At 40.5% G+C, this 25,839-nt stretch overlaps 1 protein-coding gene and 1 pseudogene across 2 annotated transcripts in view; both read right to left on the bottom strand.

Moving 5' to 3' along the window:
- TCEANC2 (transcription elongation factor A N-terminal and central domain containing 2) overlaps window positions 1-25,839 on the bottom strand; it is a 48,084-nt gene that overhangs the window by 4,765 nt on the left and 17,480 nt on the right. For both annotated transcript variants that reach the window (XR_013414515.1, NM_001266853.1), the window contains 1 exon segment: window positions 7,084-7,277. Coding sequence is in view for 1 of the 2 variants with exons in the window: in NM_001266853.1 (NP_001253782.1) it covers window positions 7,084-7,277 (194 nt within the window). In the remaining variant the exon portion in view is untranslated.
- LOC144333253 (cytochrome c oxidase subunit 7B, mitochondrial pseudogene) lies at window positions 5,676-6,121 on the bottom strand (annotated as a pseudogene).

Genomic DNA, 25,839 nt, shown 5'->3' on the forward strand with positions numbered 1-25,839 from the left:
CCAAACAAAAAGACCCCAGTGCAAAGGACTGAAAGTTCTTCAGGCTGCCACCATGCCCTGAGCTTCCCCTAGTCACTATCATGATATATTATAAATGAAGTGTATACTTTTATTTTACAGATACTGTCTCACTCTGTCACCCAGGCTGGAGTGCAGTGGTGTGATCAAAGCTTACTGCAGGCTCAAACTCATGGGCTCAAGTGATCTCCTGGCCTCAGCCTCCCAAGAGCTAGGATTATTACAGGCATGCACCACCATGCCCAGCTAATTAAAATTAAAAAAAGAAATTTAGAGATGGGTCTTGCTAAGTTGCCCAGACTGGTCTTGAACTCCTGGCCTCAAGCAATCCTTTTACCTTGGCCTCCCAAAGTGCTGAGATTACAGGCATGAGCTACTGCACCCAGCCAATGATCTATATTTTTTTTTTTTTTGAGACGGAGTCTTGCTCTGTCGCCCAGGCTGGAGTGCAGTGGCTGGATCTCGGCTCACTGCAAGCTCCGCCTCCTGGGTTCACGCCATTCTCCTGCCTCAGCCTCCCGAGTAGCTGGGACTACAGGCGCCCGCCACCTCGCCCGGCTAGTTTTTTGTACTTTTTAGTAGAGACGGGGTTTCACCGTGTTAGCCAGGATGGTCTCGATCTCCTGACCTCGTGATCCGCCCGTCTCGGCCTCCCAAAGTGCTGGGATTACAGGCTTGAGCCACCGCGCCCGGCCCACGATCTATATTTTAAGTTTGTCTCTCCTAGTAGAAAATTCCTTGAAAATAGGAGACAAATTTATCTCTCTCACTTGCTTTTTTATCTTTAACCTTTCTCTCCCTCCCTTAGCCATTCATTCAAACATTCATTCAGCACTATATGCCATGCTCTGTGCTTGGGCTGAGCAATAAGCAGTGACTAAGGAAGGCTCAGTCCTTGGGCCCTTGGGCAGCCTAGTCCAGTAGGACAGACAGACTGTGAAGAGGGATTGCAAGGATCCTGTGCACCAGGAGAAAGGAGAGGAACCAGCACAGGGGAGAACACAGCCATGGCAAAGCAACCCAACCCAGGAGGGCAGTGCCTGGCTTCAAGAGGAAATGAAGTTTAATCTGAGACCTGGAGCATGAGTAGGATCTGGCAAAGTGAAATAGGTGTTTGCTTTGTGATAAATTCACTGAGCTGTACATATATGTTTGTTCTTCTGTGCAAAATGCAAAGTTCAAAAAAAGAAAAAACACACCCCAAATAAAAAGGGGTCACCTGACATTTAATAAAATGTCCTAACATGAGACAGATGGACCAAAGTAAGTAGAAAAAACAAACTTGTCAGACGTAAGGACCAAGCAAAGAGCAGAACAGGACTGAAAGAGACACAGAGAAACAGAGAGAGAGTGAATATCCAGGCCCAGACATCTGCCTTAGTCTAGCCGACAAAAGGTGCTCACAAAAGTTTGTGGTCCTAATGACAGACAGATTATTTCCATGGCTTGTGTTGGAGTGAGTGGACTTGGCGCCGTGGTTCTCTAGAACCCGGACTCCAAGTTTTTCAAGGCTTCCTGGGTGGGCACCGAACTAGCCCCCTGAGGCAGGCCTGGCACCAGACTACTTGAGGAAGCTGGAAAGGTGGCCAGCTGGCTATCCAGCATTTGTCCTGCAGCATTTGCTAGAAAGAAAGTTCCTTATCGTGGTGTGAGGCTGGTTAGTCTCTACTGGTGGTTAGAGATACACTTAGCAAGAAGTCTTTTTTTTTTTTTTTTTTTTTTCTGAGGGGAGTGATTATCAAAGAAGAAGGGTATATGTGTTTGTAAAACAAGTCATGGGTACTCCAGCAAATTATAGTACCCATATTAAATTAAAAAAAAAAAAAGAACTCTGAGAGTGTCTTGTAATTCACATACTTCATTCAGCAAATAGTTAACTGAATTGCTACTCTGGGTCTGGCCTGATCTTAGAGAGAGAGAGCAGAAAGGATGTGAACCCTGCCCATCACAAACTCACATCCCAGAAGTGGGTGGGAACCCAGGGGTAGGCAGCACGACAAGTGCTATGCCAGCAGTGTGGTGGTAATAGAAGGTAAGCATCTAACAATTCTCATGCATGCCTCTTGTTAAATGAAGACCAATCAGAATTAAGAAATGGAGAAAAATATGTGACATTAAAATCGTGATAGAAAATGATTCATCGTGTACCGTGTGTACAACAAGTTTGTTGCAAAGTGAAGAATACCTGTCTTGTAAGTGCCTTTGGGTAATCCAAACCCACCCAAGTTGGTGAGTCCTTTCCAGTGGGTCCTAATCTAGTGCTTTAGGTGAGCCCTTCTGGGTGGAAGGACCAGAGTTTCACTGAGTCCTTGAGAAAAGGGCTTTTGCTATGAGATAATTTGTATGAATGGGAATAAGGATAGGAACACTGGGAGAAACCTAGGGATTTATTTAGAAATTGATCCTTTCTCTGTATCTCTCATGAGCTGCCTCGTCTCTTTCTCACATGTTTTTGCTCTTCTCCATGGGCCTTACTCACTACCAATTCTAACTGCCTTATTCTCTCTTCCTATGCTACACATCTTTACTCACAACTCTGCCTCCTCACAACTCCTCCAACATCCTTTCTGTTCAACACTTGTTGTTGTTTTATTGGTATCTCCTAGTTCACACTTCCCAGAGACAGTCAGAATCCTTATTTGTTTGTGCCTGTGAGTTAAGTGTGTTATACAGCTTTCTAATTCTGGATGAACTGGCTATAGCTGGAGGAAGATATAAAACATGACCCCCTTGAGCTCCTTCATCAGTGGGAATTGGTGCCATAACCAATTAGTGATGTCTGTCACATGCATAAGCTCTCTCAGGGCATGGGAACAGGGTCTTCTTCATGTGTTTACCTTAAGTGTGGAACTTCCCACACTGTTTCGTAACTATTTATTTGTTTATCTTCCTCAGAAGACTATAAGGACTGCTAGAGTTGAAACCATGTTGTATCCATTTCTAAACTGTGCATGCCTAGCTAGCATAGGTTAGTGGCACATAGTAAATGTTCAACCAATATTTATTAAATGAATGCCCTTCCTTCCCATGTGTAACTCTTCTTTCTTGCTCTTCTAATAACATCATATACATAGCAGATAAAATATGTTTCTATTTTATGTGTATTTTCTAATTAGCAAAATCCTACGCCTCTGATAAAGGTGGGCTCCACTGCCATCTCTTTTACAAAACATTCCCAGATTCCCCCATCAGATTTAACTGCTCTGTACTTTGTGTGTTGATACTTGCTAGTACCATTATTTCAGACTGCCTCATATTTTAATTAATCATTTATAGGTTTTCAGTCAGGAGATAGTAAAGTTTTCTTAGGATAGGGAATGCGACTCATTCATGTTTGTCTTCTCCCCCAGCACCGAGTAGATCCTTACTAAACATCTGCTGAATTGAATAGCCACTGGAAGCAAACTTTGTGTGGGTTTTCCAATAGCATGATTGAATTTGTACATATCTACCCACACTTCTTTTTGACCACTTGAATACATTCATGAGAGAGCTGGTCAAAGCCAGGGGTGCAGTCTGAGGCCATTAAACAAAGAAAAACTAACAGTCCCATATGGGGACGTACCCCTGACCTGGATCTCATTAGCACCATCTGACAACCAACTGAGCCAACCAGCCAGTGTTTCATAACTCTTAATGATACAGGCTCACTTTGAGAATCAGGTTCATTTTTTTAAATGACATAATAGGAAAATGATCACAGGCCGTGAGGTAGGAAAGGAGAGTGGATAATGAGGAAGGGGAAGTAAGAGAATGACACCACAGGGGATGTTCATATGAGGAAAGATCTAAAAGACGGGGAAGAACAAAGAAGATCTGGAAGGGAGAAAGTAAAGGGGAATGGAGCCTGGGTTTCAACGATGGAGTTTTTATTCATCTATTCCACTATTCCAAGAACAAGGAAATAATCCCTGAATCTAGAAAGCAAGATCTGTAGGGTAATAAAGAGATGCACCTTTAGGCTGTGCGTATTATTCTTCATCTATGGCTTTCGCTATTAAAGGATATGAGTGAAACAACATGGAAACATTTATTTTTCTACAAAAATGTAATGAGAAGATTTGGTATTTGCAATAACACATGCTAGGATCAAATTGTAGAGGCTTTTAAGTCACTGGGCCAATAACTTAAACCCAATGCTTTACTGCTGCCTGATTAAGTACATTTATGGAGATCTGATGTCTGATTTGAATGCACTCAACATTGGTTACTGTCAAAGACCAGATACTGAATTAGATGGTTCATTGATTTACTCTGATATGGAAATATCTCAGATGATGATAGGTGCTAAGAATTAACCTTATATAAAAGGGCTTGTATTTATATTCTCTGACATAACAAACTGATAAACATGCTATCAAATGCTGTTTATGCAAGGAAAGCAGAGTTATTATTTTTTTATTTTTATTTTTGGCTAAGGAAGACATTAAGATGCATACTTTTAATTTTTTAAATTTACTCTTTGAGAACAAAACCATTCAGCTATGCTTAATCTGATGTTTTTTCCAATTATGTTAGAAAGCACTAACAAATGTATCAGTTTTTTAACTTTGCTTTATAACACTTGAGTGCTTACCACTTGATGTGCCATTTAAAGGATAATTAATGGATAAACTAAAAGGATAATTATCATGGAGTTTAATATAGTAGGCAAACTGCTCATTAATCCTTACAAGCATAGCTTTGTTATTATCATTTACTTAAAAATATACCACAGGGAACTGGTATTTACCACCACATTAACTATATATTATATACCCACACTGTATGTTTCTGCAATAATTTTGACTTATTTCAAAACTAAACTTTATTTAAAATAAATCTTGTTGGCTAATTGATACTCTGGAAAATCAGACTTACAACTTTCATGTTTTGTTTTCTCTTCTAAGGGTTTAATACTCATATTAAAGCTTCCTTTAGGAAAAGTTAAGTGAACTTTCAGCATAGCAATTCACTGAACTATCAAATAGTCATTAAAAATTATAAACATGGGCCGGGCGTGGTGGCTCATGCCTGTAATCCCAGCACTTTGGGAGGCTGAGGCGGGTGGATCATGAGGTCAGGAGATGGAGACCATCCTGTAACATGGTGAAACCCCATCTCTACTAAAAATACAAAAAATTAGCCGGGCGTGGTGGCGGATGCCCGTAGTCCCAGCTACTCGGGAGGCTGAGGCAGGAGAATGGTGTGAACCCGGGAGACGGAGCTTGCAGTGAGCCGAGATCGCGCCACTGCACTCCAGCCTGGGCAACAGAGTGAGGCTCTGTCTCAAAAAAAAAAAAAAAAAAATTATAAACATGAAAAAATAAAGATATATCGAAAAGGATACACAAAATGACACTAAAATTGATCAAGATTAAAGAGAACACAAATGTAAATAATTACATCAATTTTCTGCAATGTTACTTAAATAATCAATAAAAATATCTTATGGAACTTTCGGCATATAATTCACTCTATATACATCTTAGTTAATCATAACTTGCCCAACATTCATTTAAAAAACCGTAACAATTTACCAAAAAAGGAAATGTGCCAATGTGTTAACAAGATTATGTCTGGGTTACATTTTTTTCCCTTTTATAAATTTTTCTCATTTTCTATTAGAAGTTTGTATTTAAAAATCCACAACTTTATTTATTTATTTTTAAGGTTTCGAATGTACTTTATTTCTTCAATAATGCCATATCTTAATGGGTACACAGTGCTTTAACTTGGCATCAATTATGAGTTGTTTTTTAAACAATTCATTATTACACCAGCTGGGATGATTACCGATCTCTCCCTTCCTTTGGGGTGACTCTGCCAACAGGGGACAGGTTCCATTCTGTTCCGATTTGTATTGCTACATATCTCCATACAGAAAGTGGCTCCACTAGCTAATACAGCACTACCGTATTTATCATGAAAATCAGGTGTACGTTTGTGGTGGCTCTGCCTTGCCATTGTTTGCTGAATGCTTTGAATTTGGAGGCAACTTAGTGCATTTTTGACCAAGAGGAACATGGTGAAGGTGAAGACAGAACTGTGGCAATGCAGCTGCTGCTTTGGCGCAAATCCACTTCAGATCCAAAACTTTACTTTAAAAAAAGTAAGTACTATATCACAAGTCTTTCTTTTGTGGATAAATAATTGAGATAGAATGGCAAAAATTTTTTTAGAGACTGTAGTAACAGATCTAGCATTTAAATCAGACTTCTGATTTGCTTCTTTTATTAATATTAAATTGTTCTCTAAGGATACTTTAGCAGAGTTGCTCTGGGATATCCTGGGATAAGGAAGAAACATGACTATTATATGTGTTATTTTCCAGAGTATTAATCAGCTTATAAGATTTGTTGTTTGATGATGACAATGAATATTATTATTAATGAGCAAAAATCCTTCTTCCAGGATGTATACCTCAAACCACGAACATCATCTGAATTGTAAGTCATGAAGATAGGGAGCATGTCTATCCAATCGATTTTATGACTTAAAACTAAAGATATGGCTGTTGACGAAAACTGGGGGATCTGAGTCTTTTCACTAGACAACTATTTATTTTACTATTGATATTCAGTCCATCACAGAATTTTTACTTCAGCGAGAAGGGAAGGAATTTTAAATGGGAAGTAACCAACATTCATTAAATAACTTCTAATCAGCAGGCACTACTATTCTTTTGCATATATGGTTCATTTAACCTTTTTAATACCTTAGGTGGTAGGACTTACAATCCTTATTTTACAGATTAAGAAATCAAGTCTCAGAAAATGTTAAGGTATCTGCCTAAGGTATCACAACTAGAATGTCAGGGTTTCAACCCCAGATCTTGCTAGTTCAAAAGCCTGCCTCCTACAACACTGTCTTCTGGAATGCTCATAAATCCAGAATCCTTAAAGAATAACTGGTTAAAATAAAGCCACAGCATTAAGACTATGAAATCTTAATTATGAAATCATGAGGCATTTAACCAAGAGCACCTACTAATCACATCCAACCAGGATATTCACTTTATTTTTCTTCTATTTTAAAAATTAATTATTATGGGTACAAAACAGTTGTATATACTTAGGGCATTACCTTTAATTCCAAGGCTTCTGAGAGTAATTTCTGGGCATTTTTCCTAAACGACTCGGTTTTGGGATCACTTCTAACTTCAATAGAAGGTCTATTTGAATGTTTTTCAATGAAAGTTTTCCACTCAGTGTAAACTTCTCTGGCAAGAGAAGCCACTTCTGAATCTGAGTGTTTACGCATCTTGTTCACAGTGTGACCTGGAACAGGAAGAGAAAAACCAAAGGAAAAGTTGTTACATCTTCTTCTGAAAAGTGCAGGACTAGATGGACTGACTGACGTGTGGTACTGAGAAAGTCATTCACACACCCAAGGATGTAAAGACTCTTGTGCAAAAGAAACCTGTTTCAAAAGGACTGAGATAATAAGATAATCACTGGGGGAGAACCAGCAGTCTAGCCAATGAATTAAGTCATAAACTAGAAGCAAAATCAATAGATTCTTAAAAAGAACAACAAAGGTAACTTCTTTAACCAAAAATTACTATAAAAGAAAATGAATTAAGCATTTATCTAGTTTTTTTGGGGAAGGGGGTACATACTATATTTCAAGACAACAAAATAGCCCTAGTTATTATGGGAATATTATTTAGCTAATAAATGTGAAAAGACTGATAGAATGAGAACATTTTTTTGTAGCCCTGATGAAATAATTCATTCAGAGACAATCATCAGTGGATGAACTAATTCAATGAGTCTGATGAGGAAATTTATAATGGAGGGATGAGCTGTCATCATCTAAACCCACTGTTCAGTGTTAGCATCCCTAAGAGTGGGACTATCAGACAGAAGAAACAGAAGTACTTCACACCCTCAACCTATGAAGTAGTCTTATCCTTTTCCCCAAAAGAAAAAGAACCATAATCCAGTTAGTCATTCAAAGCTAACTTCCAATCCACAGGAAATAGGAGAGACAGAGGAATAAATTAAATTATAGTATGAAGAAACAAGACAAATTCTGAATGTGGGACATTCTACAGGACAACAGACATGGTTTCTTCCACAGTCAGTGGTTCCTTTTGTTGTTGTTTTTCGTTTGTTTTTCTGAAAAGGGGCTAGGGTTAGGGACTGAAGTAGATTAAAAGTCTCTTGAGTACAAACTAACAAATGCGATGCGTGATTCAAATCCCAATTGGAACAAACCAACTGTTAAAAGATATTTTGAGATAAACAAGGAATATGAATATGTACTAGATACTAAATTATACCAAGGAATAATTGTAAACTTTGTTAAGCACAAGAACAATGATACTGTGGTTACATGAGAAAATACCCACATTTTTTAGAGATGCATACTGAAGTATGTAGAGTTCAAATGACAAAAGGTCTGAGATTCTGCTTTAAAATACCTCAGGAACAACATAAAAGCAAAAACAGAAAGAAGAAGTAGGGCAAAATCTTAATAGTTATTGAATCTAGATGAAGGGCATATAGGAGTTATAATATTCTCTTTATTTTTGTGTATGTTTGAGAATTTCATAATAAAAATGGAAAAAAAGGTGAAGGGTCAAAAATATCAATATGCAAAAGTACTTAGATAAAAATAAATGCCTAGAAAGGCTAAAGAAGTCAACTGAACACTGAAAACAAAGTTCAAAAAATGGAAGAATACAAGATACATATATATTTTTTAATTTTTAATTTTAATGAATGTTTTAATCCTGATCCATGGGTTGAATATAAGATAGATATATTTTTAAAAACCAGTAGCTTTTTAAAGTCAGCAATAGCCAGTCAGAACACAACAGGGGAACAAATCCTGTTTAAACTAGTAAAAACTATACAGCACTTTGGAAAGCATGGACAAGAATGGGTGTGTGAGCATGCATGTGTGCTGTCTGTCTATGCCCACTTCCTTAATGCTCTGGGATTCCTCCTTTTCCTCCATCCCTAGCCCCATTGCCCTGCCTTAGGGCATGTTGCCTCCAGATGACTATGAAGGTACCCTGGTTGACCTCTCTGGCTAAGTTTGATACCCCTTAATGCCATCTTCCACACTGCAGCTAGGATAGCCTTTATTTATTTTTAGTGTTTTCTTTTTTAGGGACTTTTTTCCTAAAGCATAAATTTGACCATTTCACTCCTCCACTTAAATTCTTTGGTGCTATATCCACCCTTACCTCTTCATAAAAGTCCCTTCACAATCTGCCATCCTCCTACCTACTTTCTATCTTCATTTCCAGCTACTATCCACTGTCATCCAATACTCCAGCTACTTGCAGCTCCTAAAACATTTTATTTTTTATCTCTTTATTTTTGAGCACACACCCCAATGAACATTCTGTCTGCCTGAAATACTCTTACTTCTCTTTTTATCTGGCCAACTTCCATTCGGCCTTTAAGACTCATTTAAGGGCCCCTTCCTACAGGAATTCTCCCTTAATATCTCTAGTTTTGGTCAGTACCCCTGCTCTCTGCTTCCTTAGCACCTTGTGTTCTGTTTATCATGATTATTACTAGAGTTAGTTGTAATTATTTGATGGGTTATCTCTTTCGTTCACCAAATTGAGCTTCTTGCAGAAAGAGCTAACCTTAGGGGATGCTCATCTTTGTATCTCCAGCAGTGAGCATAGTGCCAGGAGATGGGAATCAGGAGAGCAGGCTGGTTGAATGAGAGACTCATATAAAGAATAACATACATTCCTACTACAATACATAACAGAAGATTTGAATAAAGGGAAAATATACCTTGTTACGAGATGGAAAAATCAGCACAAAAATGCCAATATAGAAATTAGTCGGCTGGGTGCAGTGGCTCATGCCTATAATCTCAACACTTTGGGATGTCAAGGTGGGAGGATCACTTGAACTCACAGGAGTTCAAGACCAGCCTGGGCAATATAGTGAGACTCTGTCTCTACAAAAAATAAAAAAAAATTAGCCAGGTGAGGTGGCATATGCCTGTACTCTCAGCTACTTGGGAGGCTGAGATGGGAGGATGGCTTGAACCCAAAAGTTCAAGGCTATAGTGAGCTGTGATCATGCCACTGCACTCTAGCCTGGGCAACAGAGCAAGACCCTGCCTGAAAAAAGAAAATAAAAGAAACAAAAAAGAAATTAGTTTATAGATTTTATGTAATCTCAACCAAAAATCTCAGTAGGCTATTTTTATTAGACTACAACCAAATACTTCTACACGACTATAACTCAGCAAGTGTATAAAATGCTATTTTGAAAAAGAGGAGTTATGAGGCACAACTAGCCTCATATCTAAGACCTAAGATATTAGAACATATTATAAAGTAACAATGTTGAAAATGATATGGACCAACACCAAAAAAGAAAATGGATAGGGAATAAAAATAATGAAGGCCGGAAACAGACTATAGTACATAAGAATTTAATACATAATGAAAGAGGCATCATTGAACAAAGGGAAGCAGAAAAACATTTTTATTTGAGAAAATGGTCAAAACATTTAGAAAATTTCTCCAATTATGCCAACTGCATAGCCCAATATTGTTTGATTCCTTTATTCTCCACACAATTATTGAAGGCCTGTTTGCTCTAGATACTATGCTAGGCACTAGTCATGTAGGGCTTAAACAAGAAATTGTCCCTGCTTTAAAGGTTCTATGAAGAGAATCCTGGAGTTGAAAAATAAAACTTTGAAGGGAAGACAGGGTAAAATAATATTGAGTCTTTAACTTCTCCCTCTAACCAATTATTTATCAAAAATTTGTACCTAGCCTTTCTATGGACCTGGGAAAGGAGTACATCAATACTAATCACAAGGAGGAAGAGGAAGAGGAATGCAGAGCACTCATTAGAAATGTCTAAAGGTGCTTCCTAGCTAGCGGTGCTTAGGAAAGTGCATTCCAATACACATCACTTTAAAGCACAAAGCATCCCTGGGTACTTTCCTCTTCTGGGTGGAGTTCTCCTTATCCCTGAGATTATTCATTCAGCAAGCAACATTTTATGCTCTTAGTCACTGTAGTAGATGCTAAAAATAAAATGATAAATAAGACAGTACAGGATGTCAGACCTAGATCCAGAGCATTTAAACACTTTTTTTTTTTTTTAGATGGAGTTTTGCTCTGTCACCCAGGCTGGAGTGCAGTGGCCACCACGCCTGGCTAATTTTTGTAATTTTAGTAGAGACAGGGTTTTGCTATGTTGGTCAGGCTGGTCTCGAACTCCTGACCTCAGGTGATCCACCCACCTTGGCCTCCCAAAGTACTGGGATTACAGGCATGAGCCACCGAGCCTGGCCCATTTAAATACTTTTACCAGGCACTTACCTTATGTCTGGTGCTGAGGATACAGAGATGAGGAGGACACAGCCCCAGGAATTTAGCCTACATTTTACCTGCCAAAGTGTACAAAGAAGACACATGCACAGAAATATTCCTTCCAGTATTGTCTGTGATAGCGAAAAGCTAGGAATAACCTACAAGCTCATCATGAAGGGTCCTGTTTGTTAAATAAATTATAGTCCATTTAAACAATAACAACTTTGCAGCCATTAAAAACTAAAATAGGCTGGGCGAAGCAGCTCATGTCTGTAATCCCAGCACTTTGGGAGGCTGAGGTGGGTGGAACCCTGGAGGCCAGGAATTTGAGACCAGCCTGGCCAACATGGCGAAACCCTGTCTCTACTAAAAATACAAAAATTAGCTGGGCGAGGTGGTGAATGCCTGTAATTCCAGCTACTCAGGAGGCTGAGGCATGAAAATCGCTTGAACCTTGGAGGCAGAGGTTGCAGTGAGCCAAGATCGCACCACTGCACTCCAGCCTGGGTGACAGAGCAAGACTGTCTCAAAAAAAGAAAACAAAAAACCCAACAAAACACTAAACTAAAATAGCTCTACATGAAGTGACTGGAAAAATGATCAGTTTTTTTAGTCAAGTGAAAAAAGCAGGTCTCAGAGCACACACAATGTGAGCCAATGTTTATTTTTAAAACTACATATGTGTATACATATAAACAACATTTTTGTTTATATGCAAAGAAAAAAGTCTTAAAGAATTTACAATAAAATTATTAATGGTGGTCTCTTCTGAGTAGTGGGACTGTGTGTATCCATGCAGTTCAGCTCACAATCTAGTGGGCTGGCTCAACATGTCAACAAACCTAACAGCCTGGGCTGTGCTATAGTAGGGCAATATTCAGGTTTCTTCGGAATACAGATCCTTCCCTTCATAAGAGTCTCACCTTAACCTTTTCTCTCTCCAAGAAGGGCACTGCTGACCCAGCTTTATATATGAGAAACAATGCAGAAGTCCCTCACACAGAGAGTCCTTTGACTTGGTCGAATCCAGCGGTCCTTCTCCATCCTGACATTACTTGGCCTCTCTGTGGCATCTGACACTGGCTTTCTTCCTGAAATATTCTCTTGCACTGCTTTTGGAGACACCACCTGTTACTGGGTCTCTTCTTCGTTCTCTGTCTCCTCTGCTGGCTGCTGCTCCTTTGTCCAATCTTTCATTATCTGTGAACCCCAGTTAGGGCATTGTCCTTGGCCTCTTTTCTTTCTCCACTTGCCTTCCCTGAGTAATCTTGCCCACTCCTGTGGTCCAGCTACCTACAGGCAGATGACTCCCAACTATGTGTTCCTAGCCAAAGGTTCCCACTGAGCATGAGACCAAATATCCAGTCCCCTACTGGACATCTCCATCTGCTTATTCTGCAAACACCTCTAACTCAACATTTTTTGTCACAGAATGGTACCATCACCCACCCACCATTTTAGGATCCACTGTCTCTTTCAACCTTATGTTCATTCAGCCATTCCAAGTCATATAGATCTACTTCCTTAATTCTCCCTCTATCTTTTACTCTTCCTCCTCACCTACTCTCCACTCTTACTGCCCTGATTCAGGTTCGCAACACTTCTCCACAGGTCTACTGTGTTACTTTACTAACCAAACTCTGTCTCCAGTCTGGCCCTCTCCAATTCATCCTCTCTACTGAAGGCAAAATGACCTTTTTCAAACACAATTTGATCATATCATACCCTTAATAAAAATCCTCCGATGGCTCTCCATTGCCCTCAAATTAATTTCTAACATAGCATGAAAGCTCTGGATGACCTGGAATCTCTTTGGCCTCACCTGTCACCATGTCGCCCTCCTTCCTCCCTCCCCTCACTTTCACCCCTCCCACCCTTTTGCCTCTGTGCACTATCTTCTAGCCATAGACAGCAGCTTGCATGTCCCTGTTTGGGGTCATGCTGGCTGGCCTGCTCCTACTTCTGTGCCTTATCTCATACCATGCCCTCTGCCTAGAATATTTAAATGTCCATCTTATCCTCAAAATTGTAAATGTGTTTAGGGCAGAACCTCTACCTTACTTCAAGTTCTATTCCCAGCCCTCAGCATAGTGCCTAGCACAGAAGAGACGATCTATAAATGTTTGCTGAATTGAATCAGTTAAATAAAAAACATTTACATTTGACTTTCAAATTGGTTTTGTACTAACATTTGAATATGGATAGAGGTGATTAGGAAAATCACACAACTGCAAACAAAATAATGAAACTACACTGTAAAGAAATGAATCCAAAGGTGCTGAGAAAAGGAAAAGTTTCTAATTCTTATCCACCGCTGAGAATTTTTCCTGCTTATCACTCCGGGCTTTGTATGAATTATCTCATTTAATTTTTATAACAATGACTTAAATACCGTTATTATATCTTTTTTTACAAATGAGAAACCTAAACTCAGTAAGGCACCTTGCCCAAGGTCTCACAGCTAATAAGCGTGGAAGCTAGGATTAGAACACAAGCAGCCTGACTCCACCTCCAGAGCCTGCACACTGAACCCCTAATACACTATACTTCTCTGTTATTAGGGACTGGCACACAGGAAGTCTTCAACAAGGCTCTATTAGATATATGAGATCTATGAGATACTGTTATTCACATTCTTGGTATTCCAAAATCAGAAGAGCACAGGCCCTGAGAGGTGGCCAAAGGACAGAAAGCTTCAACTCACAGGTCCAGACAGTAGAGTCACTGCTTTTGGCCTGCAGTGGGCAGTACATCCCTCAGATAATCCCATAAGAGCCATGCCCAAACTGGGACTGGTCAGGAGTCTTTTGCCAACACCAGCCAAACCAGCCCAGGAAGGGTAGGTAGGGCTGTAAAGGAGCCCAGTGGGGGATGCAAGACTTGCCAGCAAGAGGGAAGAATTTCCAAAGAAGACTAACAGCAAAAAGGCAATTCAGTCTGGGGCAAGAAAGAGAAGGAGTCTGGGAAACCCTCTACTAGACAAAAACAGAGCAGAATCATAAATTTCAGATCACAAAGGGAATTTCATGATAACATTAATAATGACAGGCTGGGCATGGTGGCATGCCTGTAATCCCAGCACTTTGTGGGGGCCAAGGCAGGAGGATTGCCTGAGTGCAGGAGTTTGAGATCAGCCTGGGCAACATAGTGAGACCCTATCTCTACAAAAAACTTTAAAAAATAAATAAATAAAAGAATTGACTGGGTGTGGTGGCACATGCCTGCAGTCCCAGCTACCTGAGAAGCTGAGGCAAGAGGATCGTGTGTGCCCAGGAGTTCGAGGCTGCAGTGAGCTATGATCATGCCATTGTACTCAGCCTGGGTGATAGAGTGAGACTCTGTCTCTAATAAAATTATAAAATAATCATAATGACAGCAATGACAGCTATTGTGCTAACCACTTTACATATATTAATTCATTTAATCCTCAGAACAACCCTATGAAGTAGGTGCTGTAGTTCCCCATTTTATAGGTAAAGATACCTGAGGTACTGAGAGGTGAGGTAACTTGCGAAAAACAACAAGAAGCCAGACCGGGTTTCATATATAAGCAGTCTGGCTCCAAAGCCCACGCTTTAACCCTCTACTATTCCCTCTGGTGATCAGATAGTCCTACATCCTCTGATTCAGATGAAAAAGATGAGGCTCCATGACCTTTCCCCAAGGTCACAAGTTGGCCAGTAGCTACATCAAGGAAGTTAATGATCTGCAAAAAGTCATTATTTGCTCCATGAAGTTTATGTTTTAAAGTAAGCAGTGCCACTGGCTGGTCTTATGACCCAGGTCAAGTTCCCGGGGTTTAAGGTTAGGGGATTTCTGCATCCCAGCACACTGTTAAGACAAATTCCCTGCAGGAAGCAGTCTTTTGCTCATTTACCAAATATTAACAAATACTCACAGACATTGGGATAGAATGTTGAGCAAGACAAGACCCGGAAAATCCAGACTAACCTGTATTCAAGGAGCTCTAGGAAAGTCAGGGGACAACACCTAAACAAACAAATGCACACAAAAAGGTGTTACAAGGGTCCTAAGATAGTATTGAAGGGGGAACCCCAAGGAGGGCCAAAAGGGCAGAGGAGTCAATTCAGCTGGTAAAGGGGTCAGGGAACATCATGAAAGAGGCAATGCTTATCCTGGTCTTAATAATAACTCAGCCAGGCGCAGTGGCTCACGCCTGTAATCCCAACACTTACTAGGAGGCTGAGGTGGGGAGATCACACGAGGCCAGGAGTTCGAGAACAGCCTGGCCAACACGGTGAAACCCCATCTCTATTAAAAATACAAAAATTAGCCAGGCATGGTGGTGCACGCCTGTAATCCCAGCTACTTGGGAGGTTGAGGCATGGGAATCGCCTGAACCCAGGAGTCAGAGGTTTCAGTGTGCCAAGATCGCACCACCGGACTCCAGCCTGTCTGACAGAGTGAGACTGTCTCAAAAAAAAAAAAAAAGAAAGAAAGAAAATTGGAGACCCCTGGTAATGAGCATCTCTCCATAGTCTCTGCATCATCTCACTCAGGAACCTTCTTGCAGAGCCCTGAGAACGAAAAGCATCACACTCAGACAATGCTAATTTAGTTGGTGACTAAACTCCCAGTTCAAAGGCAACAAGGGCTGGATGTGCTGGCGCTGCTGTCAGATTTTTTGAAGGGCTTTTGCAAAACAAAAAATAATAATAATGATGATAACTCAAGGGGACAGGAATAACACAAGAAGTAGAGTGAACAAGAGCACAGAAGCCTGAAACGCATAACATAATTTGAGGAGTATAGTAGACACAACAATGGTCCCCAATAATGACTATGCCCTAATCCTCAGAACCTGTGACTATGTTACCTTACATGGCAAAAGAGACTCTATAGATGTGATTAAGGTTAAGTACCCTGAGATGGAGAGATTAGCCTGGCTTTTCCAGGTGGGCCCAATCTAGTCACATGAGTCCTTAAAAGTGAAGAAAAGGCAGAAAGATGGGTCAGAGATCAGATGTGAGAAGAATTCAACTGACCATTGCAAGTTTTGAAGATGGAGGAAGATCACAAGCCAAGGAATGCAGGCGGCCTCTAGAAACTAGAAAAGGCAACTAGTCTAGGAAACGGATTGTCCCCTAGAGCCTCCAGAAAGGAATAAAGTCCTACCATCATTTTGATTTTAGCCTTTTATTCATTTTTAGGTTTCAGGAGATGGCATAACATGGTATAAGAATATTTTAGCAGGGCGTGGTAGCTCACGCCTGTAATCCCTGCACTTTGGGAGGCCGAGGCAGGCGGATCACGAGGTCAGGAGATCGAGACCATCCTGGTTAACATGGTGAAACCCCGTCTCTACTAAAATACAAAAAATTAGCCGGGCACGGTGGCAGGCACCTGTAGTCCCAGCTACTCGGGAGGCTGAGGCAGGAGAATGGCGGGAACCCTGGAGGCGGAGCTTGCAGTGAGCCGAGATCGCGCCTCCAGCCTGGGCGACAGAGTGAAGACTCCGCCTCAAAAAAAAAAAAAAAAAAAAGAATATTTTAGCTTTGTCATTTATTATTTGGTTGTCTAACCTGGGAGAAAGTTATTTTAAACTCTCCAAGCCTCAGTGTTTCCATTTGTAAAATGGAAAAAAATTATCCTTACTTTCCAGAGCTGTTATATAGATCAAACAAGGTCATAGATGTGAAAGTACTTTGTAAGAAGAGGGGTTTTGTTGTTGTTGTTAAACAATCATAAACAAAAATACAGCATCTCTGAAATCAGATATGATTGACAAAACTTTTCCCAGAATATTCATATATACAGTATTGCAAAAATGGAGCATGCCTGCTCACCAGCTTAAGAGTACAAGGCCTAACTCCACTGCCTGATCAGCTCTTTACTCGATACCCCATGCTCTTTGGTTTCCTTGATAATAAAGGTATCCACTCACAGAGGCCTTATCACTGCCAGCTCCAAAGGCTTTTTGCTAGTTGGCCCTCAACTTCCCAGACCACTTGAGGACACCAAGGCCACTCATTTCCCCTGCCTCTAAGAACAGTCTTTGGTCTCCATGTCCATGTACTGCCCTGGCTCTCTTCCTGTCTAACCACACTTCCTTAGTCTCTTTATCTGGCTCCTCTTCTTCCTCCCACTTCCCCAGCATAGATTTTCTCCCAGGTTCAGTCCTTCAGCCCCTTCATCTTTCCCTTTACTTAGAGAATTCATCTACTAAGGTGATTGTAAGCAAACACTTCCTGGCAGATGACTTCCAAATAAGTATTTCCAGTCTAAATTTTGCATCTGAGCTTGAATCCCACATCTCCAACCGCCTGGTGGACATTTCCACTTAATGGGTTTATGTGAGAACAAAACTCTAGGGACACTGACTCAAATGGAAATACTGAGAGAAAACTCCCATTTGAGGTATACAAGAAAAGGCACTAAATTCTGATTTAAAAGAGTTAAATTCAAGCAGATGGCAGAATCCATAGAGCCAGTCCAATAAAATAAAGGGACATATGGCTGGGGTCCAGGGCACAATGGCAGTCTGCAAACCAGGAAGGAACACTGCCCCAGGAGACCTGGGTTCTCATTACCTCTCTGGTGCTAACTCATAAGGTGGCCCTGGATAAGTCACTTCATCTCTCTGGGTCTCAGTTTCCCTGTTTATAAACTGAAGTAGGTAAATGGATTTAAACGGTTATGACACTGACATTTACAAAGCTCATAGAAATATATAAGAAAAATTATAAGATCTCAGCAGTAAATGTACAAAGAACACGAAAAGTTTACAAGAAAAAGAAAAAGTGCCAAAAAAATGTATGGAAAACAATTCATTCTATGCGGCACATGAAAACAAGATGCTATTTTTACCTCTTAAATTTGTAAGATTTAAGAAAATGGTAGGAATGTAAATTGGAAAAACCTTTCTAGAAATCTAAGATTCAAAAATGGATCAGAATAGGAGATGCATATCCAAGAGGTATCTGAATTAAGGCCTCAGTTAAGCTGGAGACATGGACAAGCTCTCTGGCTAAATGCTCTAAAAAAGCAGCAAAAGACTAAGGGCTGAGCTTTATGGAAAAGCACCCTGTTAGGGGAGAGAGAACAAGGGCTGAAGAAACACAGAAAGGAAAGAAACAAGGGCACAGAAGGCAAGAAGAGCTATAGAGAAAACTTGTTCAACTTTGTCATTTTCACTCATTTGAGGACTATATCCTGAGCTCCTGCTGTATGCCACTAATGCTTGAAATACACTGGTAAATAAAATGTAACTTCTGCTGGCACAGAGTTACTGTCTAGCAAATAAAAAAATAAAGAAGTAAATAATTAAATAGGTGATTACAAACTGAGATAAGAGCTATGAAGGTAACAAACAGTTTAAAAATAGATACAGAACTGGCAACCAGTTCAGTGTCATTTATGTCAACAGAAAGGGAGTATCAATGGTCTCAAATTCACAGTCTGGGAAGATGAGAACTCAGACAAGACCATTGGATTTGGATAGAATGAAATTACTTGTGTCCTGAGAGAATAGTGGTTGCGCGAGAAGCCAGCTTGGAACGCTGTTCCCAAAGGATTGGGCAGGCCAGAAATGGGAGCTGCGAGTAGCCAACATTTTTAAAGGAATCTGGTTATAAAAAGAAGGGAAATAAGGTGTTTGGAAAAGGTGGCAAAGACAATTAAAGGGGAAGATTTGTGCTTGTCTGAAAGCAGCAAGAGTGAGCCAGTGGAGAGGATAAGGGTGGCAACATAGCGAGAGGCATCATCGGGGCATCCCCATTTTCCCTCACCTCCACGGTCAATTCCTTAAATCCAGCCCGTTCTCCCTGATAAGATTTCTCTAAGGAGCTATTTCATTTCTCCATTCTCTCAGTCCTCCAAGCCTTCATCATGTCTCACCTCAACGTTTACAGCCATACCTCATCCTCATGGCTCAATTCCTCACTTCCTTCAAGTTTCTGCTCAAATGTCATCTCTCAATGAGGCCTACTCCCACCCACACCATCCACATTCCCCATCCCCCCAACCTGTTGACTTTTTCTCTTGCACAGCACTTTTCATCTTCTAACATAACTACACAATTTGTTTATTATGTTTATTCTTTATTGCATGTCTCCTCACTGAGCTTCACAAGGGTAGAGATTTTTGTCTTGTTTGGATCGCATGTATCCAGAACACTGCCTGGCACATGAATGAATACCTGAATGATCCCCTATCTGATATCCTGATTTCTACCTGATCTTTCTCTATTAACACCCTTTTCCTATGCATTTTTCCCTTGGTCACCAGAAACACTCATCATGTCATCCTATAGTTAACATTAAATGGTTCCAGTAACAGCTGTTTCTCAAGCTCATAGATTGCTAAGAAGATACCCACCTTCACTGCAGTGCTATTCACAATAGCAAAGACATGGAATCAATTGAAATGCCCATCAATGACAGACTGGATAAAGAAAATGTGGTACCGATACACCATGGAATACTATGTAGGCATAAAAAAGCACAAGATCATATCCTTTATGGGAACATGGATGGAGCTGAAGACCATTACCCTAAACAAACTTAACGCAGGAACAGAAAACCAAATACTGCATGTTTCACTTATAAGTGGGAGCTAAATGATAACTCATGAATACAAAAAAAGGAACAGACACTGAGGCACTGAGGTCTACTTGAGGGTGAAGTGTGGGAGAAGGGTAATGAGCAGAAAACATAACTATCGGGTACTAGGTTTAATACCTGGGTAACAAAATAATATATACAACAAGCCCCCATGACATGGGGAGTTTACCTATATAACAAACCTTCACATGTACCCCCAAACCTAAAATGAAAGTTAAAAAAACAAACAAAAAAATACTCATAAAATAAAATTTTTTGTTGTTGTTGTTTTTGTTTTTGTTTTTGAGACGAGGTCTTGCTCTGTCGCCCAAGCTGGAGTGCAGTGGCATGATCTCAGTTCACTGCAACCTCTGCCTCTCGGGTTCTCCTGCCTCAGCTTCCAGGGTTCTCCTGCCTCAGCGTCTCGAGTAGCTAGGACTACAGGCATGCACCACCACACTCAGCTAATTTTTATATTTTTAGTAAAGACGAAGTTTCACCATGTTGGCCAGGCTGGTCCCAAACTCCTGGCCTCAAGTGATCCACTTGCCTCGGTCTCTCAAAGTGCTGGGATTAGAGGCGTGAGCCACCGCGCCCAGTCAAACAGGTTTCTTTATTGTAGGATTTCATCTAGCCTATTAAATGAGAAAGTATACTGAAAACCTCTAAGGGAGAGGAAACAGTGATGCGGCATTTTCCAAGCTTTATTTGAACCCAGGACACTTTCTTCAAATAACATCTCACTGGACCAGAGTTCTAAGAAATCCACACTTGAAAACAATGACATCTGGGAAAAGTCCATACCCTAATGGCTAGCTTTTAAGTTTCTTTATAATCAGGCCCAATTGCTATCCACCCTTGCCCATTCCAGCCATTACATTGTAGCATGTTGTTTTCAGGATTTTCAAGCTTCCATTCCTTTACTCATGTCTCTGCCTGCAATGAGCCAGATCTCATTTTGACCTAGCAAAATCCCATCACTTCTATAAAAATCCTTCTCCACTTGCCTAGGCAGATATTCACTGTCTCCCCCGTATTCCCACAGACCTTTGTACATCCCTTGATTTTAGCATTTTCACGTCAATCATTATTATACACCTGAATGCCTATTTTTCCAGAGAATGTGGGCGCCTTACAAACATGAACCATGCATTATTCTGTAGCACACAGCATAAGGCATAGGACAAGGAAGGTGCTCAGTATGTGTTGAATGAATGAATGAATATAGATTCTATAAAACACAGATCAAATGATGATCCAAGGCTCTTGCTAATCCTCATCTTGGTTATCAATCTTAACAATTTAAGGGGCTCACCCTGTTATTATTCTCCTACATTAACTTCTCTCACTCTACAGAATCTTTGCCATTAGCATTCAACATGTTAGGATCCTTTTCCATCTTAAAAAACAGAACTTTCTTCAATCCCACATTCCCTTTCTGATATTGTCACCTCTCTTTTCTTTTAATACCAAACTTCTTGAAAGAGTTGTCTATTTTGTTTCATTTTCATACATCTTCTTCACTCCTCAAGCTTCTGCCCCTAACCTTACTTCTGAAATGGTCCTAAGCAAGATCATTAATGACTTCATTTTGCAAAATCTAATGTGCAATTTTTAGATGTAGCTTATTCGGCACTTTGACAAGAATGGACAAAGCTAACCAATCCCCTCCTAGAAACACTCTTTCCTTTGCAATCTATGACAGCATTCTTTTGTTTTCTTTCTGTTGCTCTGGTCGTACCTTCTCAGTTTCTTCTGTAAGTCCTTAAATACTGGTGTGCTTCTGGATTTTAAACTCAGCTCTTGGGTCTTCTTAACTTATATACTCATCCTAGGCAAGCTTATCTACTATTTTGGTTTTTGTTTCTTTTTTTGAGACAGAGTCTCGCTCTGTCACCCAGGTTGGAGTGCAGTAGAGCGATCTCAGCTCACTGCAAGCTCCGTCTCCCGGGTTCACGCCATTCTCCTGCCTCAGCCTCCCAAGTAGCTGGAACTACAAGCGCCTGCCACCATGCCCGGCTAATTTTTTATATTTTTAGTAGAGACAGGGTTTCACCATGTTAGCCAGGATGGTCTTGATCTCCTGACCTCGTGATCCACCTGCGTCAGCCTCCCAAAGTGCTGGGATTACAGGCGTGAGCCACTGCGTGCAGCAGCTTATCTACTATTATCACACCATTTCCCAGGTCTATGCTGATAATGACTCCCCAGTGTATAGTTACAACCTTTCCTTAGCTTCACTCTTGTATTTCTAGCATTCTGTTGGACATTCCTTTTGGGATGTTCCACAGAATAAGTCTAAAATGGAACTTATTATTCCCTCCACCTCCAAACCTGCTGTTTCTTATCTTAATGAGTGGTACTGCCATCCACCTACTTGTCCATATCAGAAACCTAGCCCTCAGCCTTCACTGCTTCATCTTCATTCCCAACATCCAATCAATCTACAAGTCCTTTGGATTTATCACATGTATGTCTCTTGACTCCAACTACAATTTCTTCATCTCCATGATTACTACTCCATCCAGGCCACTCTCATTTCTTATGCAGATGTTTTAGGAGCTTCCTAACTGAGCTTCCTGCCTCTAGGTTTGCTTGTGTCCAACACTTTTCCCACATGGCAACCAGATAGATTTTTCTAAACTGAATATGTCATTCCTCCATTCAAAACTCTTCAGTAATAATTCTACTATCTTTAAGATAAAGACCAAACTCTCAAGTTTTATGGCAGACTAAAGCTACTCTTTCACTGCAGTATTACTAGATCCTGGATAAAAGCCACCTAACCCCAACAAAAAAGTTAGCAGAGGCTAGAAGGGTGCACTCAGGGAGTGGTAGGGTTATCCTAAGGGCTGATATCAGTAGCAATGCTGCTGAAATACTTAGCTTTGGGCCAGCAGTGATGAGGGGAGCTAATCCTCGGCACTCTCATACTGAGGTGAGATCCTTAAGAGGTGTGCTAAAGTATTCCAGGTCAGAGATGGCCTCTGACTGTTGCCAGAAACAAAAGAAGTTAATCCCCTTTGGAGGGAAGCTTCTCAATTTAGACCCACAGAATTCCTACAGATAGAAATACAGGCTGGGCACAGTGGCTCATGCCAGTCATCCCAGCATTCCGGGAGTCCAAGGCAGGAGGATCACTTGGGTACGAGAGTTCAAGACTAGCCTGGGCGAGACCCCTTCTCTATAAAACATCTAAAAAAATGATCCAGGCATGGTGGCATCTACCTGTAGTCCCAGCTACTCGGGAAGTTTGAGGCAGGAGGATCCCTTGAACCCAGGAGTTCAAGGCTGCAGTGAGCCATGATTGCACCAATGCACTCCGGCTTGGGAGACAGAGTAAGACCCTGTCTCAAAAAAAAAAAATAAATAAAGTTAAAAGAAAAATAGAAATACAATAATGAGTTTGCAATTAAAAATCAACAAGCACATGGGAAGGCAAGTACCATCAGTCAGCAGAAACAATAAACAACAGATTTAAATCCCCAAGAACCATAAATATTAGAATAGTCAGATGAATACAGAAGAGCTAGATATTAAATGTTTAAAAAATAAAAGGCACAATCACAAGAATGCACCAAAAAAAATTTATAGAAAACATTTTGGGGCTGGGTGCAGTGGCTCACACCTGTAATCTCAGCACTTTGGGAAGCCAAGGCCAGTGGCTCATGCCTGTAATCCCAGCACTTTGGGAGGCTGAGGCAGGCAGATCATGAGGTCAAGAGATCGAGACCATCCTGGCCAACATGGTGAAACCCCTTCTCTACTAAAAATACAAAAATTAGCTGGGTATGGTGGTGCGTGCCTGTAGTCCCAGCTACTAGGGAGGCTGAGGCAGAAGAATCACTTGAACCCAGGAGGCAGAGGTTGCAGTGAGCCGAGATCACACCACTGCACTAGCCTGGCAACAGAGCAAGATTCTGTCTCAAAAAAAAAAAAAAAAAAAAAAAAATTGGGGATAAAACAAATTTGTTAAAATGAAACACAGTTTTTGAAATAAAGACCTTAATAAATGGGCTAAATAGCAGATTAGAGTCAGCTGAAGAGAGAGTAAGTGACTTGGAAGATATGTATCTGAAGATATTACCCCAGAATGCTGAGTCAGACAGAGATAAAAAATAGATAAATTAAAGGGTATGAAGAATAGAAGACCTAACATGCTTCTAATTATAGAATCTCAGAAGGAGGGAACAGAAATAATGAAAGAGAGTAACTTTTGAAGAAATAATGGTTGTTGCCAGGCATAGTGGCTTACACATGTAATCCCAGCACTTTGGGAGGCTGAGAAGACTGCTTGAGCCCAGGAGTTTGAGACCACCCTGGGCAACTTAGCGAGACCCTATCTCTACAAAAAATACAAACATTAGCTGCATGTGGTGGTGCATACCTGCAGTCCTAGCTACCTGGGGGGCTGAGGCGGGAGGATCACTTGAGCCTGGGAGTTCAAGGCTGCAGTGAGCTGTGATTATGCCACTGTACTCTAGCCTAGGTGACACAGAAAGACCTTGTCTTAAAAAAAAAAATTTTTTTTTTAAATTAAAAAAAAAAAAGATAATGGCTGTAAATTTTCAACAATGAACATGAATCTGCAGGTCCAGGAAGTATAATGTATCTAAGATAAATGAAAAGAAATACAGGCTATGGTAGCCAGTCTACAAGTTAGGTTTCAGTGATTATCACCTCCTGGTATTTATACCCTTATGTTGCCTTCCAAACTGTATCAGGGTTGGTCTGTGTGACCAACAGCATATGACAAAACTGATGATATATCACTTCTGAGATCAGGTTATAAAAGACACTGTGGCTTCCATCTTGGTTGTTCTCTTGCTTTCTTGTTCTTTCCTGGATCACTTGCTCTGGGGAAAGCCAGCTGCCATGTCACGAGCAGCTCCAAGGAGAGGCCCACATGATGAGAAACTGAGGCCTCCTGCCAGCAATCCTGTGAGCCATTTTGGAAGCAGATCCTTAAGCCCTGGTCAAGCCTTCAGATGACTGCAACCCCAGCCAGCAGCTTGACTGCAACCTCATAAGAGACCCTGTGCCAGAACCAACCAGATAAGCTGCTCCTGGATTCTCAACTTAAAAAAATTGTGTGAAATAATAAATATTGTCTTCAGCAGCTAAATTTTAGAGTAATTTTTACACAGTGATAGATAACTAATACATATGCCAAGACCAAACAGTTCTGAATGGCTTACAAAGAACCTTCTCCATCTGGTCCAGAATGTCTCCAGTCTCATTTCTTGCCATGCTCTCTAAAGCACATTACATTTCTAACACACCAAACTACTTTTAGTTTCTGGAATGCACCATGTTCTCTCCCACCTCCACCTTCTATATAGCTCACGTGATGTACCCTGGCCTGACACATTTCTTCAACACCTTCTGCCCTACTCCTAACACATATAGTCATTTTGCTAACTTCTCCCCATCATCAGAGCACTCATCACATTGTATGATAAAGTCTTGTTAAACTGTGTTTCTATTAGACTTCAGGCTCCAAAAAGGCAGGACAATATCTGTTTCCTTCATTATTATGCCTATATAGTTCCCAACACAGGAAAGGTACTCAGTAAATATTTGTCCCTTATAACCCACAGGATAGGAACAGGCAGAAAGACTAAAGGTTGAAGAAATGTAAACACTCTCAGGCAGTGATCCAAATGAAATCTTCAGCATAGCAACTGATGTAACTATAAAGAAACCAAGAAACTCCTATATTCCATACAACCTCAGGTTTAGGGGAGGCTTGGGATAGAGTCAAAACTCAAAGTTGGATGGTTTCCAGGTCCTCTTAAGTCAAGCCCTGTTGTGGTTTCGTTATGATCCTTGAAATGAAATCTCCAAACATCAGAAATACCCATTCTTGAAAGCATACTCACAATTATACTCAAACACCAAATAGAAATTATTTTTTTAATTATAATCTTCAAATCTTCAAATCCAGCCTATTTAAGTTATGATCAT

This window comes from Macaca mulatta, chromosome 1 (genome assembly GCF_049350105.2).
Source record: "Macaca mulatta isolate MMU2019108-1 chromosome 1, T2T-MMU8v2.0, whole genome shotgun sequence".
Lineage (NCBI taxonomy): Eukaryota > Metazoa > Chordata > Mammalia > Primates > Cercopithecidae > Macaca > Macaca mulatta.